This window comes from Alosa sapidissima, chromosome 8 (assembly GCF_018492685.1).
Source record: "Alosa sapidissima isolate fAloSap1 chromosome 8, fAloSap1.pri, whole genome shotgun sequence".
In the NCBI taxonomy this organism is placed as follows: domain Eukaryota; kingdom Metazoa; phylum Chordata; class Actinopteri; order Clupeiformes; family Clupeidae; genus Alosa; species Alosa sapidissima.
This window is the reverse complement of record NC_055964.1, coordinates 14,617,200-14,643,090: the sequence shown is the minus strand read 5'-3', so window position 1 is coordinate 14,643,090 and position 25,891 is coordinate 14,617,200. Positions and strand designations below refer to the sequence as shown.

Below are 25,891 nucleotides of genomic sequence, written 5' to 3'. Positions count from 1 at the left end.
AGAGCTATTGGCAGTTAAGCGTGCCCTAGAAGAATGGAGACACTGGCTGGAGGGGGCCCAGCATCCATTCTTGGTATGGACTGACCACAAGAACCTGGAATACCTCGAACAAGCCAAACGCCTGAACCCCCGTCAAGCCCGGAGGGCACTGTTCTTCACTCATTTTGATTTCACGCTCTCATACCGCCCTGGAACCAAGAACAAGAAGCCAGATGCACTCTCTAGGCAATTCCTTCCCTCAAGTCGGGAAGATGATGAGGTGAGAACCATAATTGCTGCTAAACGAATAGTGGCACCTATCCGCTGGGGAATTGAGGCAATTGTGAAGAAGGCACTTCTGAAACACCCAGATCCTGGAACTGGTCCAAGAGGACTGCTGTATGTGCCCCGGATTGTAAGGTCCCAGGTTCTTCAATGGGGCCATTCATCCCACCTCACTGCCCATCCTGGGTCCCAGAGGACCTGTGAGTTTCTCCAGAGACGTTTCTGGTGGCCTGATATGTTAAAAGACATCAAGGCCTTTGTGGCCAGCTTCTCTGTGTGCGTCCAGAGTAAGAACCAGCATCAACGTCCACAAGGTCTTCTGCATCCCCTCCCCATCCCTCATCGCCCTTGGTCTCATCTGTCCATGGACTTCGTCACCGGCTTACCAGTTTCTGAAGGTAACAGTGTTATTCTGGTTATTGTTGATAGATTTTCTAAAGCCTGCCGTTTCATACCTTTGCCCAAGCTGCCTACAGCATTTGAGACTGCTAAGCTTGTTTTTCTCCATGTTTTTCGAGTTTTTGGCCTCCCCCAGGACATCGTCTCGGACAGGGGTCCCCAGTTCTCCTCCTGTGTGTGGCGGGCCTTTTGTAAGCTGATTGGAGCCACAGCCAGCCTCTCATCTGGGTATCATCCTCAGTCTAATGGCCAGACTGAACGGGTCAACCAGCAGCTGGAGACTACTTTGAGAAGTCTGGTGTCCGACAACCCCACTTCCTGGAGCTCTCAACTGTTGTGGGCAGAATACGCTCATAATACCCTCCAGTCTTCAGCCACAGGGATGTCGCCTTTTCAAACCCAGTTTGGGTATCAGCCGCCACTGTTCCCTGAACAAGAGGGTGAGGTCAGTGTTCCCTCTGTCTTGCACTTCGTCCGGCGTTGCAAGAGGACCTGGCGGCGAGCTCGACGGTCACTGCAGCAGACATCCAAGAGGAACCAGCGTCAGGCCAATCGCCGTCGGAGGCCTGCACTGCAGTTCCGACCTGGACAGCAGGTTTGGCTGTCCTCTAAAGACATCCCGTTGCGGGTGGAATCCCGCAAACTGGCCCCTCGTTTTATCGGTCCCTTCAAGGTTACCCACAGAGTTAACCCAGTCACCTACCGTCTCCAGTTGCCCCGGTCCCTGAAGATCAATCCCACTTTCCATGTGTCCCAGTTACGCCCAGTCCTGTTTTCCCCCTTTGCCCCTATCCCCAAGGCCCCACCCCCGCCTCGGATCATTGATGGTCAGCTCACTTACACTATTCGCCGGTTGCTGGACTCCCGCCGGGTTTGTGGCGAGATCCAGTACCTGGTGACTGGGAGGGCTATGGACCAGAGGAGCGCTCCTGGGTCTCAGCACGAGATGTCCTGGACAAAGATCTCAAAAAGAACTTTCATCTCCAACATCCTGATTGTCCAGGGAACGTCAGGAGACATTCTTAGAGAGGGGGGGGTCCTGTCACACATTAACTATTTTGGCCACTAGATGTCGCCAAAAACTTCTGTTCTGTCCCTAGCTAGTCACTTGTTACCCAATCCTCTTGTTATCCAATTAGCCTGTTCCTCAATGTCTCTGGTCACATGTCTCATTTCCTCATTGTGTCAGTGTATTTAAACCCTGCTCTTTGTCTGTGTCTTTGCTAAGTCTTCGTGATTACCCTGTGTGTCTCAAGCTCTAAGCCTTTGTGGAAATTTGTGGAAGTGTTTGCCCTGTGGATTCTTTACCTCTGTGTTGACCCGGACTGTTTAAGGTATCTCCTTTGGATTCTCCTATTGGATTTGTTTGCCTTTCCTCCCTCGGACTGAACTCTGTTATCTGAACCCTGGCTTGGCTCTTGGACTTTGATTTTCTGGATTACACCTTGGATTGATGTTTTTGGATTTAACTTTTTGGACTGTTTTTGACTTTTTTTGGATCTTCTGAGCTTTTGTGTCTAAAACCTGAAAAACTCAATTAATCTTACTTTGTCTGCTCTGCACTTGAGTCATTAGTCTCAGTGGCCTAGTGGGTTAAGTCAGTTTGCCACCGACGGCCCGGGTTCTGGACCCGACCGTGACAGCTGGAGCATAAGGGCCAGGTCTGGCCCGGAATTATGTGTTCGTGTGTTTTGGTACGTAACCAATAAAACCGTTCTGAGACAACTTTGCAGTTTGTTGCAGTATTGTAGCAGGTCACAAAACAGATTTTGTGATCCTGTTATGCATTTTGTCCTCATAATGGAATTATCGTGAAACAGAATTCATTTCGTAAACTGCTGACACACGAAATGTATTGTAGCAGGTCACAAAAGTGATTTCGTGATTCTCTTATGCATTTCGTCCACGTAATGAAATTATCCTGACAAATAATTAATTCCGTAAACTGCTGACTCACGAAATGTATTGTAGCAGGTCACAAAACTGATTTCGTGATTCTGTATGCATTTTGTCCACGTAATGAAATGGGATTCACAGAATGATGCGTGTATGTGCATTCCGTATTTTCGTAGACAGAATTACTTTTGACCACAAAAAGAGTTTATTTCGTCTACGACAGTGAATAGTGCATTCAGCATTATGTCCACGAAAGGAAAAGGCCACCAGTCAATTTCGTCCGCGAAATGATGTGTTCTCTTAGTGTTTCGTGGACACAATGCAAACCAATTTGTGCATTCCGTGGACAAAATGCGTTACGATGTAACATGGTTTCGTAATGAATATATGTATTTCATCACACAAAAGTCATTCTGTCCATGAAATAAGGTATGTTACATTTGGCGCCCCATATATCCAGACTCTACCTCAGTCAATACCACAGGCACATAGATAGTGACTTGCAGCATGTAATAGTGCTTAAAAAGCACAGTGCACTTAACTACCTGTTGTTTTTACATATTTTTATTTAAAATATAGTCTCTAACACTTGTATGTATATTTTATGTTGTTTATCTATGTACTACTCTACGTGGCTATGCAAAATGCCCCCTGGGGATAAATAAAGTGTTTTGAATTTAATTGAACTGAATTGCTTTCAAATACTAGCCTGGGTGTTCCCATGCTGCCTTGCGCGCAATTTGATTCACGCTGCTAAGGCAGCCTGGAAACTACCGCCCTAATTTTTGCCTCAGATAGGGAACCAATCACAGAACAGGGGGGAAAGCAAGACAATGATGAGCTATGCACAGACGCATTTGATAGACATCCGTGGCACCCAATAAACGGATCTGGGTATTTTTTTCAAATACGAGAAAATGAACGTTTGGTTCCCAGACCACGTCTCATTGAGAAGTGGTGGCGCTAGCCAGGCTATTCCAATACTAAACATCTGACATGATATTGTTTGTGATTATTTTTTTGTAGTGACTGTTACCCATAAACCCATAGCATACGTTTGTTAACACAAACCATATATTTGGCTATGTAAATATGTTACTCTCATAGTATGTAAAAACAATATGTTTTTGTCATGTGTGTATGGTGGATGGAGTGTCCCCTAACAGAACAGATGTGTGTTTTTGTTGTTGTTGTTTAATTTCATTAATTTAGTATTAATTTAGCTGCCTTAGAATTAACAGAGGAACGTCTTTGAGTGTGGAGGAAAAGGAAATTATTTTTTTAACGACTGAATGCCTATGTGAAGAAAAAAATTTAATTAGGTCCACTGTTATCTACAAATTCCTTGGAAGCCTAGTGTGCCAGAAGGTTATTTTCACCCTGAGCCAGTAGGGTGCGCTCTTATGTTATATTTTTACCTTACATTTTTTAAGGTTGTTTACAGAGAGATGGCTTTGAATTAGTAAAGATTTTTTTTAGTTTGAGTGGTTCAAACATACATGAAGAAGAATTTTGAAGTACATACTTATCATGCAATGGCGTGTTTGTTTTGAGAATTCTGGAGGGTATTCCAAGTATGTGGTTTAGTGACAAACATGGGTAAGTTAACTCAAAGTAAGGTGTAAACCTCCTAATAGAAGAGCTGTATGGCTTCATTCTTCTAACAAAACAATGCCATAGGGCTCTTGTTGGTTTACAATTTACTCTGAGTTAACTAACCCAGGTTTGTCACTAAACCACGTACTTGGAATTCCCCCCTGGATTGTTTGTGTGGCGGTGAAAAACAGATGTGACAAGATGCCAGGAAACTAATGAATGAAAAAGAAATAACTAAAATTGACAACCCAAAATGTCATTAAACAATAAGGTTGTTTAGGCATGTAGGCCTATGTATTTTTGTTATACAGAAGACCAACCACTAGAGATCTGACAGACGCTTCAGTTGATAGATTAATTGTCTTATTAATCGGAATGCTGATGCAATCGCAATAAAAGGAGTAGCCTGCCACAAGTAATTATGAACATACATTTTATTGGCAATGCATAGAAAAATAAAACCTCCCCAACGGAAAGACAGATGCAACTAGTTCACTCACATACGAGTATCACACTGAACATGCACTTCCTTGACTTTTAAGGGAAAACCATTATGCATTAACGCAATTGCAGCATTTGTGGTGTTATCTCAGACAGTAGGGCAGACAGCAGATTTCAAAGCACTGCCGATATTGATGATAGGCCTACAATCACCTTAATGTTTCCTTAACTGAGGTCACCACGTGTAACACTGTTGACATTTCGTATGCGCGTCTCTCTCTCTCTCTCTCCACACCCACCAAAAGGTTCCCAAAACCAATGTGTCCATTTGATGACGTATCTTTTCCAATGGGGAACAATATCAAATCAGTCAACATGCTTCAATTGCTCGTGTCCATGCTTCACTACACGACGCAGATGACATGGGGAAGGTTTTGTTTCTATGTTGTTCTACGTCTGTCTGGATGCTCATAAATTCGGTTAAACTGAAACTTAAAATAGAGACGATGTTGGAAACGTCGACAGTGTCCGACTTCTCATTCGGCGGACATGTAATATAAAGTCTTTCTTTTTTACAAGAGCTTAAATCCAACCGTTCTTCATCAATGTTGAAGAAATCCACCTTTCGTTTTCTCCAGACGTTGTTGCGCAAAGATGTTTGTGCACCGGAGCAATCCACATGGCAGCTACTACTGTCCACAGTTGACACTACGTGCGTATCCAAGTCCAACATCGTGGTCTGACAGCATTCTGGGTTCAAGAAGTCAGAACCAGGAGGAAATGATTGTTCACTGAATGTTTGAAAGATCTCATTCTCTGTATACTCCTGGTGACGGTCCGTAAGTAGGCAAACAGACCACGACAGAGACTGCCGTGCACACACTGTTACCAAATCATTTCCTCGCACCCCGTCAGTCAAATCCACGTTACAATCTGAATTATGAGATTTAAAGTCACTCGTAATGGTATGCATACATCTATTTTCATCAACAAGATTCGGACGAGTCTCATCTTGCTTGTCAACTACGCAGACCTGCCTGGCATTTCTTAGCACATAAGAAACTAAGAGGTTTTTATATAGCTTGATGCCCCCTCTTTGCGTCCGTGAACTCTGAATTTTCCTCAAAGAAATCGAAATCAAACTTTCCGCGTCGACAGTATTTTCCATTCTTTCACTAACATAATCCTATCGTTTCTAAAACATATGGTCCATGTTAACATACTTTTCTTTGCATTAATAATAGCCTATGTGGCTTTGCGCAATACATTGGACAAGCGCGCGATTCCGATTGCACAAGAGTTGCAATGGCGTGGAGGATGGATGATATTTTGAAACGGTTCCCGCCCACCTGAATCTGGCCAATGATGTTTCAGCGTAAGTAGAGGGGAGACTACTAACCTCACAGCTACAAAATCCTTGTACAGTTGAAGAGCATAATTTCAAGCTTGATTATTTATTTCATTCAAGAAGCACCTTTGAAATAATCAGCTGTTTCCATTCAGAAAAAGGGACCACCAATGCACTTTTTTGTCGGTATTGTTATCTTCACCATGCACATTTCTTTCCCCAGAAAGATTTTAATTAGCAATTTGTAAGTACTTTCGACTTATGTTACTTTTATTCAGTGTGCCACACCTAAATAGCCTGGCCACGCCCACCCAGATCTCCTTTCAGGGAGATACTAGTCTGGAACACCATAGTTCACTAACGTTTCCATCTGTAGGCATATTACCTGCACAATCAGTGACAAGAGGGGATGACGCTATAGTTTCGAAATCGAAAGTGGCTGTGTTAAACGGTAGTAGTGACTCCTGTAAACATAACAAATTGCAGTTGGAAGAATGTGTACATTTATTTACAGCAAAGATAGGTACACATACATTGTTTCCTAACTGCCAATTCTGTTTATTGTCAGTTTGTAAAGTTTAGGCAAAGTATGAACGTTATGAATCCCTGATCAATGTGATTGGTTAGGCTGCGAGAGGTGTAGGAAAGGAATCCCAATCGTTTCACTGGTGTCTTAATAGTCTACTTTGGATTCATCTTTTGTATGTAAATACTGTACCTTTACACAACTACAGACAGACAGACTTTGCCAGACAGGAGCAGTGTTTCACATACATTGACTTATTTGTGGCGGCCCACCACAATATCAACACTGACCGCCACACAATGATTTTCTATACTGTACTACTTAAAGGGAAACTTGGCAGAATTTCCCCCTCTGCTGGAGAAATTGTGCAGTATGCTATTTCAAACTGTGGGAAAAGGTAACGAACGATAAAGCACATGGATTTGTTTACAAGCTAGCGAACAGTTAGCATAAGTTTGGCAGAACTATGTGGATGTTACAAGGTAAGAAACACGATTTAAAACGAGTTTCTTGTTTCTCACTTCTCTTTCTGAGACGGTAGTCTCAATGTTGCAAGATTGGTTTTCCGCCAGGGGACGCTATAGGCGCAGCGGGGAAAGTCACCATCACCTTTAAATTGGATGAAATCCTTTTATTGTAGAGCTATGTGCACCTTTGCACAGACTCTCCTCAACAAACCTGGATGCACGTTTAAAGAAAACATTAAACATCCTGCAAGGATTGTTGTTGGCATAGAAGACGATGGACTAAATCGTGATTAAATCCGCATAACCACGTTGAGCAAATTTGTTCAAAACTGTGAACACCCCCAATTTGTTCAAAACTGTGAACACCCCCATCACCTACCACCACAAATAGAATTAAATTCTGTGGGAAACACTGAGGAGTGTCTGAAGACTATGTCCTTGATTGCTCTTAAAGCAAAAGCATTGTGAACCATCTCTGAGGCTATTTTAACAATAGGACAATAACCGATTCACTGTAGCCCTATACTGTAATAAATTGGGATTTTATACAAACCATTAATTTTAGCTGTCATAGATAGTTGAAGCAGCTGTGCTTATGTAATGGCAGCCAGCTGGTCTGTAGCTGTGCAGTATGTACATTGTGTAAACCTCCCTCCCGATGCCTTAAAGGGATATTCCACCATTTGGGGAATTACACTCATTTTCCACCTCTCCTTGAGTTAAACAATTAATTTTTACCTTTCTCCAGTTCATCCAGCCGTCCTCTGAGTCTGGTGATACTAGTTTTAGCTCCAGCCTAGCATAGATCATTGAATGTGATTAGACCATTAGCTTCTCTCCTGCTAGCATCAGGTTTAAAAGTGACCATGACTTCCAGTAATTTTCTTATTTAAAACTTGTCTCCTCTCAAGTTAGAATGTGTAACAAGACCAATGGAAAATGAAACGTGGGGATTTTCTAGGCTGATTTAACATGGAACTATACTCTCATTCCAGCGTAATAATCAAGGAACACCATGGGCACAGCAGCACAATGATATCATGCAGCACCTGAAAATAACAAGCTCAACCTTGTTGCTGACTTCCAGCAACAAGGTTGAGCTGCAACAGACAAATTGGTTAAGTATTACGCCTGAACACCTTACGTTTGTATTTATGAAGCCTGCACTCTAGATGGAACTGGGAAAGCGAGAGATACCCAGCACCAGTAGAGAGATACCCAGCACTGGTAAAGAGATACCCAGCACTGGTAGAGAGATACCCAGAACCGGTAGAGAGATACCCAGCACTGGTAAAGAGATACCCAGCACTGGTAGAGGGCTATTATAGTTCAATGTACATCAAAACATCATTCAATGTATAGCACACATGTTGTGATATACTGTACAATTTATTACATGTCTGTGAGGAAGCTACCCTGGAAATCCAGAGTTCTCGCAAGAGCACAATGGAATTGTCTCTGCGAGACACTCTGGCAATGAGCAATGATGCACCTTACTTTTACCCCTTGTATCCCGGGGAACCAGCTAAACTGATGAAGACAGCGCTGCAACGTTGGAGGACAGTAAATATTGGTCATAGTGTTACTCAGAAATCATTCAGAGTAAACATGGTCTAGTGTTATCCAATTGCGTGCAGTGAGATTTTTAAATGCATGCTTGTTGCCGCCCCTCTAGTTGGGCCATTACATTGTTCGTGGCCAAACCCTTAATCTTTCTAGATTATCAGGGTCTGGATTTTCCAGGTTATGAGGAAGCCATATCCTGAAAAGAAAGAAGGAACACATTTCTTCTTAGTAACTTGGTAGATCTTAGAGTGAAAGCTATGAAAGCATCTTTTGTTAAAAACTGACTTAATCATGACTAAATTAAATATTATTATAATCAGTAGTATATCCTCTACTGGTTACACGATGTACATGTCTAGGTACAGTTAGCAGAATATGGGGGAGACATATCTTTTTCTCTGCAACCCTCTATAGGAAATGGGTTTGGTATAATAACCCCACCGTCTGATGGATGAGATGTGTTGGGCGCAGGATCTCATCCAACTCCTCCACAGCAGTTATCCTTTTCTAGCTAAGCCCATTAGTCTAGCAGGGTATCCCTTGGGAGTTAAGATCACTGCCTGCTGCTGGCAGCTTTGACAAGGCAAGGTCAAGCTCAGCAGAAAGCAGTAACCATCTCCAGGTCCATCACATTTTTTTTACACACACACACACACACACACACACACACACACACACACACACACACACACACACACACACACACACTGTGAGTGTGGAACAAAGAAAAATCAGGTAGACCAATATTCTTGTGGATCTTCCCATTGTATTGTTGTAGGCAAGCTGGTATCATTTTGCTGGAAATTAATTATCTATACTTTTGTTTTTGAGAAACAAATAATCCAACCATTTAATATGTATATTACACATACTATAAACAAACATATTTTATTGAGTAAATGTACCTTAAAACCTGTGAATTGACTGGAAGAAACAGTAGTTTCCAGTAGGAGAGGAGGATGAAAGTATGAACATCGCAAGGCACTACACAACTATGAGCCTCTACAAGACACACATTAGGAGTAATCACTTGAATTGGAAAATTCAACTGAATTTCATCTGAATTTTAAATGACTCCACCTATTCCAGGGTCATTGCTGTTTACACTCTTTGAATGGTGGTTAGTTTAAGGTCACCTGTAAACACATAAAGTGTGTTAATCTTTGGGCTTTGTCATTTTTACAAACTGGAATCATTGTGGGACGGCATATCATATTTTTCTATGTTTACTCAGCTGGCCACACCCTTGGGGAGAAATTCAAACCAATTTTGTTCTAATTTAAACAAAACTAAACTGCAACCAATGTCAAATATAAATATGATTTGTTTTTGTTGTCTAAATTGCATAAAAACAAAACAATAGACTAAAGCACCAAATTATATTAGAATATATATATGTATATATATATATATAAACAAAACAAACAAGACTTATCAAAGCACCAAATTATATTAGAATATATATATGTACATATATGTACATATATATATTCTAATATAATTTGGTGCTTTGACAAGTCTTGTTTGTTTTGTTTTGTTACCATTTTCATACAAATACAAGTTGATTTCCTGCATAATACTGCATTTCGTTGTCTTTGTACTTGTACTCTTTACAATAACAATACAGTTGAACCTACAGTAATCTAATCTAATCTAATAATGTCTGGGTTTTTTTTTATCTTTGCACAGCTACACACACATCATAGTATAATCACATTGAGAGAGCAAAGTTGCTCCTCTGCTCCCCTCCATTAATACCCACATATGCTTTATAACCCGTGCAGCACAGGTCTTTCAAAAAGCAGCCTTTCTTCCACTGAACTGGTTAATGAGTACCCCATGGTGCCCGTTCCGCTCGGTATGCCTGTAATGAATGGCAGAAGCATTGCATGGCACGCAAATCAGCCAGAGCCTCGCTCATGTGCACACATCAGCATAGACTTCAGAGAAAAAAAGAATTATGCAGATTTTTTTTCCTTCAAAGCAGGGTCGAATGGAAGAAAGAGAATAGGGAGGGGCCAGGCGAAGAAGGCAGTCTGTGATGAGCTTCGGGTTTTATTTTTAATATTGAAATGAGATAACCTGATTATTTTCCCAGATGCATTTTGAAGATCCTGTGAGGGCTCATTTGGAATGTATGGAAAGCACTCACTAAAGCTACTTACTTGCCTCGCCTTGCACAAAATTGTGTGTGTGTGTGTGTGTGTGTGTGTGTGTGTGTGTGTGTGTGTGTGTGTGTCTGTCTGTCTGTCTGTCTGTCTGTCTGTCTGTCTGTGTCACTGTGTGTGTATCTTTAAATTCCTCCACATTCTAGAAAAGTGTAGATTTAAAGTCCATTCTATTCATGTTAGTGTGGAGCCAAAAACAGAAAAAGAAATGAATTGCACAGCAGAGTTTGTTTTGTTTATAATTTGTTTATATCCTTTAATAAATGTTTGATCCAACTACTAAATGTTTGACGCAGTTAACACCTTGTAGAGTGAATTGTGTGGATAGTGAGGGGTCAAAAAGAGAGTTACATTTTAGCAAATATGAAATTGCTCTGCAGGTCCTTCTGAAGCCCGTTTCCAGACTTCCCATTTTACAACTTCCAGGGGCATAACCAGCAGTGAAATTAGTGCATTTAACTCTTAACAAATTATTTCAGAAGTGCAGCAAAAACATCTTTCTTGTAAATTAAGTTTTTTAAAGCAGCCTTAATTCCAAATAAAATACAAGTTCCTGTTTTTTGGAGATTCAGAAACAGACATCAGTGGGACTAACCTGACACTAACCTGACCTGATTGGACAAACCACCTGTCTATCACCACCTATGTTGGTTATCGACGGGCTAAATCAACCAATCAGATGAAGGAAGTGTTCTTCTAATGCCTTCGTTTAACATACAATTAAGTTAGGTAACATAACTAACGTTAACGTTTTTAAACTTACCATTTGTATGTGACATGAACCTCATCAACGATAATCCCCACCAAGTTTTCACAGTAGGCCCTACACTTCTGAAGAAAGTATATTCCTCCATTATGGACTGGAATCGGCCATGGAAGATGTCTATGTCTTTCATTCCTCCCAGCTGCATGGCTGAGACTCATATAACTTTACAGCTTCCCCAGGAATACTTTCTAATTCGGATAAAACTTGCACGATAGCTACGCTCATCTCATCTGTGGATGCCATCATATTGTTCGTTGTGTCACACCTAAACCCGCCTCAAAACCTGCTGTTCGTTTGGCGAAATTCGAAATTGCTCCAAATTTTCTCTATCGGAAAGATGCCAGACTGATCTGCGAGTGGAAAACTGAAGCTCGCAAGATCAGGATGGTCTCACAAGGCTACAATGGGACCCTTTCCAGATAGACCTCCAGAGCAAGTTCAAATTTGGTTCCTCTGGGTTCAGCCAGGCTAGTTCACCCTCGTCCTAGATGAAATATGCTCCCTTTCATTGAGGAATCAACTGACTGAATCTGCACTATCAGCTACATATATGTAAACCCTGACCAACATGCTGCCTTTTCTCTATGACAGGAAACACACCGTGTCATCTTTGCATTTCTAAAGAATAAAATCTTTTAAGGATTTACAAATATTTAAAGAAGCCAACCACAGTTTACCTTCCTTCTGCTGTTGTCATGATCTGTGTCATCTAAACTGTGTCATTAGGAAGGGGAATGACAGGATATCATCACGCTCATCCAAAGCACTAAATAACAGGTGGAAATGAGTCAGTTCTCGTTTCCGCTTTTGGCTTCGACGTACAGTTTTGGTGAGATAGTTTATTATAATGTGGTTTTATTGTGCCACATCACCACGGACTGTGTTCATAGTAGTTGGCAATCAGATATTCCAACACAACAGACAATCATGGGAAACAATTTGGAAAATAACCTTAAGAACAAGATCCATATCAGTAAGAAATTACTATAATTCTGTATGCATGCTGTGTGTTATGTTCCACGTTCCAAACAATTTGCTTATTAATGAATAGGAGAAAACTACTAAAAATGCATCTAGGAAGTTTTGTAGGGATATCAGTCCAGAGGGTTTAAGGTTTGTGTAACACATACATAATTGCATGTTGACTTATTGAAGGCATCATATCTGCATGTGCTATACTGCATATTCCAAATATGTGCATGTACATTGAAAACACATAATGTGTGCCTTAGTTCCTAGTTTGCCTTGTACCAACCAGAAGAAATAAGAAACATACAGAAGTATCGATCTTTTTCTCCCTAATATTGCTTCATCAGTTCTCTCAGCAGAGAACACGCCATACAAGCAAGAATGTACACTGAATACATGGGTGTAACAGAGGCGTTCCACTCAATTGAGGGGATGTTTGTTCGGTAATGGTTTGTTCCATCTACTTCAGACCATCTCTCCTTCCACCAGCTGCGTTTGTTCTCCTTCCAACCTCCCTCTCTCCTCTCCTCAAGGGAATAAAGGTCACTGCACAAATGATTACGGAGACCTTGGTTGCCATAGAAACGTAGTCATGTGACAGGCAAGCACAACAAAGCAGTCTCCTGGTAAGCCAACGCTGAAGATGAACGCTAGCATAGCAGTTCTGTGTCTTTCCTCTTGATAGTCGCAAGGATGAGGGATGCTTGAAGGTTAATCCTACTTATCATGCAAACGTGGAGAAATGAAATACTTGAGAAAATTACAAAATAAGAAATACTTGGTGTATCATGAAGCAGAAAACAAGCAGAGCACACATAATACTCAGTTAAAAGGCTGGACTCACTTTTTTCAATTGTGTTTTATTTATGATATAATGACATTGAATTTGTTTTAATATAAGCATTCCTTCTCAGTATTTTTCATACCCCCCCCCACACACACACACACACACACACCCACACCAGTATTGACCACCTATTTTCATAAAATATGGCTGCTACATTATGTCTAAATGAACCAATTTAACCAATTAACCAACTTTTAGTCTAAAATAGACTAAATCAGCATACAGGCACAGAATGTGTTTCATTGACTGACTAGGCAATCCTGTGCGTGTACCTGTGATAGTTTGATAGTCGTGAGCGATGTCTGGCTGACAGGCCCATCAAAGAGGAAGGGAGCCCGCGGGTGTCTGCATAAGAATTGCGTACATGCGTACGTGTCAGACATGGGTGGCTCATTCTCCTGTGAATGTGTCACTCCTCCATCCTGTGGTACTACCCAGGCTTCCTTTGACATGAACTAGAATAGGTGTTCTCGGTCTGCTCCATTCTGCTCGGAATAAATAAAAAGATTCCCCAATTAACAAACTTAGAAAGCTGTGTTCAAGGTGGCAGAATTAGGCATACTGGTTAAGCACAATGCTATGATTTAATAATGTTAAAACTCGCATGCAAACTCACATTTCCAAGACCACATGAAGGCTCTAGAGCTTTCTCCATGTATGCCATACTTTACAGTAATATTTGTACACATTTGCATAAATCCACTTTTTAAACTTCATGCTCTTCTGGATCATATATCCCCACTGCAGTTGGCCAACCAAAAAGGAAGACTTTCCCTAAAAGGAAATACATCTTAGGACATATGATTATAATCTCCTGCTGTAGCTGGCCTGACAAATAAACACAGTTTCAACATTTGTGTGCATTTCTGCAGAGCGACGACATCACATGTGGATGACAAATTCATTGACCTGGATCCTTCCTGCAGTCATCCCCGCCTCTCTGTGATGAAGCGGGAATGATGCACGAACACACACAAACCCACATAAACCCACACACACACACACACACACACACACGTCTAGACTCCTGACCAGTGAGGGGCACCTCCATCTATTTTTCACTCCTCTGTTGCCATCGTGCTTCCCCTCAGTCCATCTCAGTCCAGGTCACCGACGCCCCTCCCCCACCCCCCAAGGCTGGGTCTGTGCCCTGAGCACTAAAGGTTTTAGTAATTGCTCCAGTCTAGACCCTGTCTGGTGTGAGTAGACAGTGTGTGCAAGCTCAGCAACCCCGAGATGAGGAATCACATAGCACACGTTCCACACTGACCATGCATACAATTCTTAAATTGTTCACCCACAGGGACACAGCTTTTTATACAGACCTACAGGAAAGAATAAGCCTTCATTGTGTATCACTTATACTTACACTCGAAAAATATCTTTCAAGCATTATCAAACAATGGGTCAAAAATCATGGTTAATCTACTTGATCATTGCTTGCATTTCCACAGCCCTCACAGATAGCAGATGAGAAGGGAGATGGGTGGCGGTGGCGTGGGGAAGCAGCAGACTGTTTTCTGATGTGGCACAGCCAGGTTCTCGCATGTGCAGCAGCAGCAGCCGGTCTCCCTGGAGGGCCATGTTCCATCATCCGGGCTAACTGTAACTGCAGTAGAATAGTGAAGTAGCCAAGCTTGGCCAAACCTGTCTCGCTCACTCCCTAAGACTTCTTGCTGATGTTAGAGTATGCTTGGCTGTCAGGCGATGAGAAATATTCATGTATGCATCAGTTTCCAAGAGGGGGTTGCCTGGGCGGTGATAGCAAGGATGTAGACCAGTGCTCACACACAGAGCGCAGAAATGTGAAATGTCCCTGACCGGAGTCATTGCAGTACCAAATCATGGCACACTCTTGTATTCAAATATTCTTCTTCATTATTAGCCTGGTCGTTACCATCCTATGTACTTCCGCCCTAAATTTGTTTGACGAAGAGAAACGTAGTCACAGGCGGTAAGGACCAGGCTATGACATTATGACCATTGTATCAGTCTGAGCAGAACTGCCAATTTTCACATGTAGCCTTTTGTGCCCATTTATAAATTAAAACACTCTATACTTCAGCATAGCATAGTGTATAGCATAGTATTTTATTCTGCTTTTTGAATGACCCAGTTTAGACCTGGGAGAGTCATCTTTGTTCATACTGTTGTGATTATCCAGTGGCTTGTCATTCTTCAGTCGACATTACAGTAGATGCTGGAGATGCCAAGAGCCAAACATTTGCCACCAGATCCCCAGCCCCCATTGGAGAAAGCTGAGCATCACATGGGTGCTCGTAGGAATGGATGGGATACATTCCTGTTTAAATTCCAGCTTTGTTCTTTTCCTTCATTCACCCGCAACCCCCACCGTCATCCTTCTGAATATACCCTCACACCCTCCCCATTCCAAATCAGGCTCAGGGAGCAGGAACACAGTTGAGGTACAGCATGGGGGAAGGGAGAAGTGTTACACCTTCCTGCCAGTGATCAGAGAGTATGTCTTTGTCAGAGAGCCTTCTTCCAACATCTACACTAATTGGCCTCTCCAGTTGTCTTCAATCCAGTTATTTTGTGGAGAAACACCTATTTACATACACATATTGACATTTCATGGTAATTTTCCTTTTTTTACAGTAATTATGCATGTCCTTCAACTAAATGACCATCACATTTAATGACACACACACACACACACACACACTCACACACACCTCATCGTATCATAGTTGGTTCATGTGGAACTCAAACAAAGAGGAAGAAAATAACACTGCAGAAGCTGACTGAATTTTGCATGAGGAGATGATAGTGCATGGACTTTGCCTACTTTGCTCTAAGCCTCCACGATGTGCCAGTGATGGTGATTGATAGATGGCTGTGTGAAGATGCGTAATGAAAGAATAAGACAGACGGGCCAATAAGCAGATGGCATGGAATGCCTTTGAATAGCTTGGAATGCACCAGCTGATTAAGGGAGCAATACAGCAGAACGTATGAGAAACCAAATGACAGAAAGCGGGATAGGGAAAATAGAGTGATATACAAAGGACAAATATTGTGGAGAACAAAGCGGTAGTAGATGAGGGTAAAGGAAGAGGGTTGGAATCAGATGGATTTGTTCGCTGGGCTTGTGTGTGGGAAATCAATAACTAATTTCTATGCTGTGCTTCAGTCGGACTGTTTTCCAATAAATTCTGGACAAAAGGTATAAGGTTTAGTTTAGAAGGTCTTGTGGTCTTATGTGAGATTTGGCTTTTGCACAGATCTCCTTTAATCTTTGCCTCTGAGTTTGCCCAGACTTTAAAAAAAAAAAAATACATACCAGTGCAGAAATTAGTTGAACTTGAACCTTGAAAATACCTCTAAATGTTGACTAAGATAAGTAAGCTAGTACAGATTTGCAGGGCTTAAAGGTAACCTGGTTTGCAGTTATCTAGACAACAAAATGGACCCAATGAGAAATCAATGGTTTTGGGCCCTAGCTGAGCGGGAAAATGGCCTATTCCCTCCGGGCAGGTTGGTGAAGGATTAGAAATTCTGCGGAGGTGTGGACTTTTTGTGGAGCCAATTTCTTCTTGTAAACCATCACTGCCACATTCTGATTTATCTATCTGGCTGCATTCTTTGGGTTCCTTACAACCCTCAATCTCTAGGATATCCTGGAGATGAGGTTGCAACTGCCTGGAGATATGTCAGTATATCTAACAGTGTAGCGATACGCAAGAATCTTGGCATGGAGCATGGATCTCTTGATACAGGAGGAAGCACAAACCAAACCTGATTTTAAGGAGCATATTACATTAAGTAACAAGCTATTTTTTTTCTCTTTTGCAGAAGTTGTTTCAGCTTTTCATTTCCATAGACACTGCAGATGAAAAAGTGGATGCAAACAGACATGATACTGTTTTTCAGTAATAGTTATTTCTCCACTAGATGGCAGTGTAAGATAGTTTAGATGAGAAAAATGTGAGACATGGTGGCCTCACAATATTTGGGTTACATCTTTTTCCTATCAATCTTGGTCTGATGCTTAAGGTAATGTATCGAAATTTGTGTTAGTATGAAATGTTATCAGTTCTCAGCAGGCCAGTCAAAGACGAAAACCAAAATATTCCACACACACCTCCCCTCACCTACCATGACAGGAATATTAACTGCTGGTTTTGAATAAGGTGTAGGAAACAATGTAGTGTATTTTAGCACCAGCAAACTTAATTACAACTGCAATATAGGCCACAACTAAGGAAATCCTTTTACTCCCTGTTTTTTTTGTACATTTAGGGTCACTAAAACTCATTAATATGTGAACAGCTGATTCCATACAGTAGGCAGTGTTCACATGAGCAGCTTCAGGAACATGACCTACAGCTATGCAGTTCAAACTCATGGAGCTGAAGAATATTGGTTTTATGTATGTGGTACATAATTAGGCTAATTACAAATTAATAAGATAATGCCATCTGCAGTCCTAATCCAATACTTTTTTCAAACTTCAATGAATTGGTACTGCAATGTTCAAAGTTCAAATATCAATACCTTTTGCCAGAATAGCAGACTGACGCTAATAGAAGACTGAAGCTATTCCTTTACCCCACATATACAATACATTTACATTACATACTTGGAACTACATTCAGTGTTTTTACCTGAACCAAAGGACCACAGTCTGACGAATCAGGTGAAATCAGCAACACACAAGTTATGGGTTAAAGAAATTCTATGTTTTCTGAATAGATATTATTGATCATTATTGGTCATTATTTCTGAGAAATTACGCACTGCCTTCTCTCTCCGCCCTTCCTCTCTGCCCTTCCTCCATTTGATCAGTGCTCTTTTTTAAGTTGAATTAGGGTAGTGCTTAACTACTAGCAACTACAAACTATTGTTATAGAATATATTGTATCCAAAGCCATGTCATTTTCTGTCTTTTGTGATCGTGTAAACAATATTCAAACCAAAATAATGGTATGACATGTTTTAACTACATAAGTTCATTTTTGCTCCTTTACTCGCCCCATGCCACCTTCTATCTCTGCCCAACTGGTGTCATCACCCCCCCCCCCCCCTTTTCTTTAGGCTGCTCTGAATGCATTACAGGATCACACGGAACTTTGGTATGGCCACACAAAGTCAGAAAGAACATGCAGATGTTCTTTGCAAGTTTTTGAATATTTGCTACTTTAACCACAGTATCTGGATTTATTTTCTATACCAATGCACAGTTTTTATTATTTATTTATATGATTGTTATTTATGATTAAACAACCCCCCCCCCCCCCCCCCCAAAAAAAAAAAAAAAAGTTGGGGCCCCAGCAGTGGCGCCTGCACCTTATGTCGGCGACCCGGGTTTCGATTCCCGCCCCGTGGTCCTTTCCGGATCCCACCCCGACTCTCTCTCCCACTCACTTCCTGTCAATCTCCACTATCCTATCTGATTAAAGGCATAAAAAAAAGTTGGGACATTGTGTAAAACGTGAATAAAAACAGAATGCAATAATATGCAAATCTCGTAAACTCAAATCTAGTTGCAAAAAGGACACAGAGAACATATCAAATGTTGAAAATGACAAATTTGACTATTTCATGGAAAATAAATGATAATTTTGAATTTGATACAAGTAACATGTTTCAAAAATTGGTAACAATGCAGGAAAAGTTGTGTAATGATAATTAAAACAAAAGGAGGATTGTTTCACAACTAATTAGGGTAACTGGCAACATGATTGGGCATGAAAAAGAGCATCCCAGAGAGGCAGGGTATCTAGAAGTAAAGATGTAGGGGTATTTATCACTCATTCATTTGGAGAGTTCATCTACAGTACATAATATAATTAAACTATTTAGAGAATCCAGAGAAATCTTTGCAAACAAGGGATAGAGCTGAAGAACAATATTGGATGGCTGTGGTCTTCTGGACCTCAGATAGCGCTGCATCAAAACCAGACCCGATACTCAATTCAGAAATACTAGTGTAAACTTTACAATGCAACAGCCAAAATTGTATTTAGACATGATACAGAAATATTACAGTCTTATCTGAGCCGGAGCTTATTTAAAATTGACTGAAATAACATGGATAAAGGTCCTGTGCAGACCAATCAAAATGTGCAATTCTGTAAAAAATCATAGACTCATCTAGGCGGTGTGTATGACAGTGTGTAGGTGCATTAGTGCCTACAGCATGGGCATCTTGCACATATGACAAGGCACAATCAATTTTGAATGATGTATACAGGTTTTGAGAAACATATACTGCCATCCAAGCCATCCATGGGAAGACCTTGAATGTTTCAGGAAAATAATGGCAAAATGAATTATGCACATCTTTAGACAGTATTTCTCCATTGAGGAATAATCCAGGTAATAAAAGCCCTGCTGAAAAAACATCTTGACCAGCTTGTTAACCAGTTTGTTTGACCACCCTATGATGGTTGACCAGCAAAACTCTTGCCAAAACACCCAAACATACCTTCAGCTGGTTTACCCAGTTTAAGATGGTAATTCAGCTGGTTTTGCTTGTCGTACCACCTCAAACTGGTTATTTTAGTTGGTGTTGCTGGTCTACATTGCTGGTTTGACTGGCCATGCCAGCTTATGTTGGTCATTCTAGCAAACCAACATGACCATCTTACACCAGCTGTATCCCACATGACAGGCTGGTCACACCAACATGACCAGCTTTCTCAGATGGTCACACCAGCATGTCCACCTGGTGGCCTAACCAGCTACACCAGCAAAGACCAGCAAGAGCTGGGAGAAAAACAGCAGAGACTAGCTAAAACCAGCTACCAGCCTATGCTGGTTTCTAGCTGTTTTTTTCTGCAAGGTTCATTCTCAAAACAGAATTTTGTTAAATGAAGAAGTGAAGCAGCACAGTGATAAACATTCCCTGTGCCAACTTTTTTGAAACATGTTGCTGGCATCAAATTCATCTATTTTCCTAGCCTGGAAATATCCAGACTCATTCACAAAGTGAACACTTGCATTGCGACGGGGACTAACTTTGAAATCATTGGTCCAGCCTTACCAATTGGTCAGAGATGCCTAACGTTACTTCCTACTAAAGTTACTTCTCCTAAAATGTACAAACTGACAATAAACAGCATCTACAGTCAGGAAACAATGTATGTGGGTCTACCTTTGCTGTAAATATTTTCTGCATTTTTCGACGTTTGCAGGTGTTGCTGCATCTGTTTATCACAATAAGTTTCAGTTTCGTCTTCCCCTCATCGCTGGTTGGCCTGACATTTTTCTTGTCTGAGGAGAAGTAATGAACTATGGGTTTCCAGACTAGGTTTCCCTGAAAGAAGATCTAGGTGAGCGGGTCCAGGCTAATATTTTCCATGAAATAGTCCAAATTTTCATTTTCAACACTTGATATGTTGTATATGTCCTTTTGCTGCTAAATATGCTTGTATATTATCACATTCTGTTTTGATTTGCATTTTACACAACGTCCCAATTTTTTCTGATTTTGGGTTGTATATGGATGTAATTTGTTAAACATCCAATGGCAAGTGTTGTGGCTTAATGTTGTCGTGTTGTGGCATTTGTATTTCGCTGAGCCATCAGGGCCACCGTACATTCTGGGGTTCTGTGTATAAAACTCAGTGGCATGTGTCATTATATACTGCAGGGTTCTGTCAAATAATTTAAGCTACATGATTAAACCTTCAATGACATCCTTCCAGATGATTATTTATTCAGTGCATTTAACTCATACTGGTATTTACAAATAGCGTATGAGGAATAATGTCCCCAGAGTAAAAAAACTTGTTGCTACTGTCAGTTTTTGTTTATCCCAAGCAGCAGGAAAACAGGCGCAAGCAGGAAAATCTGTCCCGTCAGTGAATAACTGGAAGTAATGTTGCATGACTGTGTTGTAAGGCAACTTGGTAAAAATAAACTTCTATCAAGACGTCTATGTTTGACTTCCACGTTTCAAGTATCAGCTCTAAACCAGATCCGTATACGGCTCTGATCTAAATCACATAACTGAAAAAAAGTTATTGTACAGGTGGATGTCTCAATCGGTTGCCAGGTTTTGACAGCAGCAGTTTCACCACAGCATTTTCACCACAGTTGTCAAGCCACTCTGAGTTATATCACAACGATGAGGCAAATGTGCCATACATAACACCAGAGAGAAACAACTGACCCTGGGATTCATAAATGTGATAAAACACATGGCATTCTAATGTAGAGTACCAATCAAAAGAGATATTTTGAGCTCAAGACAATCTTCAACAACATATTATTTGCTGGAAAAAACAAACCAGGGTCAGTTCTGGGCAATTACTGGACATTTAGGGAAAATAAAAAAAAACAGCAACACAAAGAAAGCAACTTTGGCTAAGTGCACTGATCCCTAATATCACATTGTTTTGAAGTCACAATGTGGTAAAGGGCAAAAAGCCTTTAGGCCAGGTAAGTTGGTATAAGTAAAGTCATTTCACAATTATTTTGTAACATGAGAGACATTAATACAGTAAAATGCAGTACCATTTGTCATGAAATATGATCAAATGTTGCTGAATGGAACTGATATGAAAGCAGTCCTGGGATATCTGACCAGTGGGACAATCCCATGCATGTGCCCTTATATGAGAGAAACTGAAAGTTAGATTCTGAAGATGACTCATGTTTCCACCTGCGTGACTCTCTGCACTGTTTTGGAAGGGAAATCCCTAGGGCTTAAAAATAAGTAGGCTGTCTCGAATAACAAATACAGATATACTTAATCATTGGTCCTGAGATGCCAACCAGAAAATGCCCAATAAGGCCTCAAAAAAATCAGACACGTAATGAAACTGATTGGGCAAGGATAGAGGTCAGCAGAGAGAGGAGACAGTTTAGAGCAGTCATACATCACAGACTCAGAGGTTTGATCATGGAGGCCATGACTGAGGAAAAGATTCTGTCTTTCTTCCAGGGCTGCATCCCCGCTGACTTCAGCTCCAGAACCCAGACTCAGGCCACCGCATCCTTCACCTGTTTGCCAAGGTCCGGGAGGAGCTGCTACAGGAGCTGCAGAAGATCGAGGGGGCTGAGTTCTGATGGTAATTTTGATACCATAGATTTAATAGAGACCCAGTCAGACCAATAGTATGAAAAATCAGGAACAGAGTTTATTTACAATGATGCGCATCAAGGGAGAGAAAGCATGACTTCACCTAAAGATCCATCAGCTGCTCTACCTAGACAATAGGGTTTAAGTATCCTTCCAGGCTGACGGGAGATGGCGTTGGTCATCCCATCTCACGTGGACTACACTGAATCAGACCCTGATTAGTGGCAGCCTGGCAATCCGGAGCAGATAGCTACTGACGTAGCCATGCAGAACAGTGAAGCACTGCAAAGTCATAATATTCCTGCTTATCTCTAAATACAGTCACACACAGATATACACAGGGACAGTACAGATATCATACAGTCATTACATATAATCATACTTTTAGTATCAAAGTGACCTACTAATGAGAAATGCAGAACATTAAACCACATATTGGAATATTGGACATAATGTTCTATTCCACTTTCTCTCAGTTCAAACTGGACACCTGGAAGCGTGCGGAAGGTATCGGTTGGGTCAGATGGTACCATTTCTTTCTGTACATCTTTGATGCAATTCTACACTATTTTCTGTGCTGTATTCTTTGTGCTTATTAGAACTGTCCTTTTTTACATGCATTCTGTTTATTATCTTAAAAAAGTAGATGTTGGCCTGGTTAGGACTCTTGAACTTATTTTTTAAGATGAGAAAAGCACAGCAGAATTCACTGGACACGTGGTGTGTGTATTTCCAGGTGGCGGAGGTGTAATGGCCGTAATGACCAAGGGGGACGTGTTGTCATAGTAACTGGGAAGCTCCCTATGGCTGTGGTTGAGCATCTGCGCCAGGCAGCCAAGATTACTTATTACAAGCTTATTACGTGCTTCGGACTTGTAACCGGAGCCCTTGAGCAAGGCACCTAACCCCTCACTGCTCCCAGAGCGCCGCTATTGTTGCAGGCAGCTCACTACGCCGGGATTAGTGTGTGCTTTACCTCACTGTGTGCTGAGTGTGTTTCACTAATTCACGGATTGGGATAAATGCAGAGACCAAATTTCCCTCGGGATCAAAAGAGTATATATACTTATACTTATACTTAAATCAATCTAAAAATAAATAAATTTGTATAGGCCTATAGTAGTGATGGGGGGCCTGGCAGACCAACAGACAAACCATGTAACCATGATGTCATTGTTTTACGTTGTACGTTTTATGTTAATTCAATTATTTTCAATCTGCTATATTCAACTATGATTTTCTCAAATCAAAAATATAATTAAATAATAAGAGTAGAAGCCATGCTTACATAGAAATGCTGATTCTGTCTCTAAAGCATGAGACAGGTTGCTAGATTTTCAAAATAACAGCAGGTAGAAATTGGTTGCATGTGTATTGTTGCTAAGCTAAATATTAGATAGGCTAGCTCCTAGCCATAGCTTAGACTGCTAAGAAACAGCCCATTGCAAAAACAAAAAGGCAACCTCACAACTATTTGATTACTGTGTACCTCAAAACAATTGAAATTGAGCACCTGGAAGTGCAAAAGTGTCTCTGTGAATATAGTTGAAACTGAATAAGTACCCCCAATAAGAGTAACAATACATTGCAATATGATTGACTCGTAATTAACAATTATGTGGGTTTATGTTTAAATTTTGGTATATTACCGGTATGCTTGTTTTTATGGAAGTTTTTGTGTGTGTTACAAGACTCTTATTCACAGATCTAATTATTACATTTCATTCTTACACAACGCCCTTGGTTACTTTACATTTTTCTTTAAAAACATACCACCAGAAAATGTATTTTAACGTTGTGCATATTTCCAGCTTTCACAAAAGACCACAATTTCTTGGGTATCTCCTTGAGCTGTGTAGTTCATGCCAAGAACCCCCACGTGCCAGCTGGCAAATTCAACCTACGTTTCATAGTAATGAAACTCAACAATGGTGGGTGTCCCCGTTAGTACTGCAGTGTGAATCAGGCATAAATTCAAGTCATTAAGATTTAAGCTGAAGAAAACACGGCTCCACCAATGAAATTATGTCTTACATTTTGTGTTCCTCAGGTGCTGAGGTGGGCTAGTATGGCGGTGTGATGGACATCAACTCTTCCTATCTGGTGCCAGAGGACGCCACCCATTTCCACAAGACTCTGAAAGATATGTGTGACAAACACGATGCCAGCTAATACCCACACTTCAAGAAGTGGTGAGGAAGGCACAAATATTTCACTAGCTGTACTATCATGATGCCCTCACCAATGGGATGACATTTCACTCAGAGCACACTCAGGTGTAAAAGGACTGTAATTGTGACAGGTGTGACGAGTACTTCTTCATCCCACATTGAGGAGAAACTCGGGGGCTTGGGGGAATCTTTTTCGATAATTTGACTTCTGAGGAGGAGGGAAACTTCAGCTTCCTAGAATCCTGTGCGAACACCATCCTCCCAGCCTACAGTACCTTCCAATTCTAAAGGGCCGCATGTGTGATACCTATACTGACCAGGAGATAGCATGGAAACAACTTCGAAATGGCAGGTCGGACAATGTGCAGTTCCTGTCATCAATACCTATTGCTGCTGTGCTTGTCCTCATCATCATTGTGTTTTTATACTCATATTTGACTTCTCACTCAATTTTCTCACACACAATGTTCAGATGTGTCGGAAGGATGAGTGAAATACAAATATTTTTGTTCCTCTGCTGGAAGACCTCCAGTTGACCTCCTCTTGGGAGACCTCCATCTTATCTCCTTTTCAGGTACACAGAGTTCAATCTGATGTATGATAAAGGCTTGAAGTTTGGTCTCCAGCTTCCAGGATTCCAGATGGAGACCCTGTTTGCCTCTCAGCCCCCTACAGCCTTGTGAGTAGAGTGGAAAGTGACACTCACAGACATATTGTTTACATATGAAGACTGAAACCTCTAGTGTAGAATAAATACATTTCCCAAGCGGTGACTGACCTGTGTGGATTTCAGGTGGGGCTACAGGTCAGACCCTGAGCCAGGTAGCAGAGAGGATGAGCTGGTGCAGGTGCTGCGCTGTCCTCAGGAGTGGGCCTGAAAACAATCACATTCCTGCTGCCATGGTTACTGTACGTTTACCATGCCAACCACACAGCTATACTGAAATGTCACAGCTTAATGGTTATGGTTATTGTATTTAGCAGACACTTTTTTTTACTGGGTGAACAGTTTTCACCTAGTAAAACACAATTTGCTGATCTAATTGATTCTTTTGCAAAACTCTAAACATATTCTCGAGCAATAAAACACATCGTGATGCACTTGACCATAATGGTAACCACAAGTGGCAAAATGCATTTACTGTATTGTAAACAATGAACATTTCTCCTGGATCTATATACCATGCCCTGAACACTGAGCACCTTTGCATTTTTAATGTAGTGTGTACTGACTGCTCAGTAGTGTTTTCAGTTTGATTGCTTTGTGAATTATCTAAAGACATAGTTTGGTTTTGAGCACAGGTAAAACTGTTTTGAGACTGATAGTTCAGTTTTGCAAGAAGTGACAGAGGTTCTGTGAATGTAGTTTGAGAATGGGGGTTTGTCTTTACAGTTTTGAGAAAAAGGGTGGAAGG

The 25,891-nt window shown here is 41.1% G+C and overlaps 1 protein-coding gene and 2 long non-coding RNA genes across 3 annotated transcripts; 1 reads left to right on the top strand and 2 right to left on the bottom strand.

The window, feature by feature from the left end:
• Positions 1-4,571: 4,571 nt before the first annotated feature.
• Positions 4,572-5,874, bottom strand: LOC121715500 (immediate early response gene 5-like protein). Its single transcript, XM_042101291.1, has one exon. It carries the CDS (start codon positions 5,762-5,764, stop codon positions 4,967-4,969), a length of 798 nt encoding a protein of 265 aa, XP_041957225.1. The 5' UTR covers positions 5,765-5,874; the 3' UTR covers positions 4,572-4,966.
• On the bottom strand, positions 4,572-10,093 carry LOC121715501. The gene is made up of 3 exons (XR_006033611.1): positions 10,084-10,093; positions 9,061-9,063; positions 4,572-4,869 (listed from the first exon to the last, which is right to left on the bottom strand). It is a non-coding gene; the product is annotated as an uncharacterized LOC121715501 (long non-coding RNA).
• A 14,088-nt stretch (positions 10,094-24,181) lies between these two features.
• On the top strand, positions 24,182-25,853 carry LOC121715528. Its single transcript, XR_006033620.1, has 5 exons — positions 24,182-24,236; positions 24,356-24,497; positions 24,608-24,828; positions 25,051-25,155; positions 25,270-25,853. It is a non-coding gene; the product is annotated as an uncharacterized LOC121715528 (long non-coding RNA).
• Positions 25,854-25,891: the final 38 nt, after the last annotated feature.

Coding starts and splice junctions, on each gene's coding strand:
- LOC121715500 (XM_042101291.1), bottom strand. CDS start 5,764: ATGGAAAATACTGTCGACGCGGAAAGTTTGATTTCGATTTCTTTGAGG.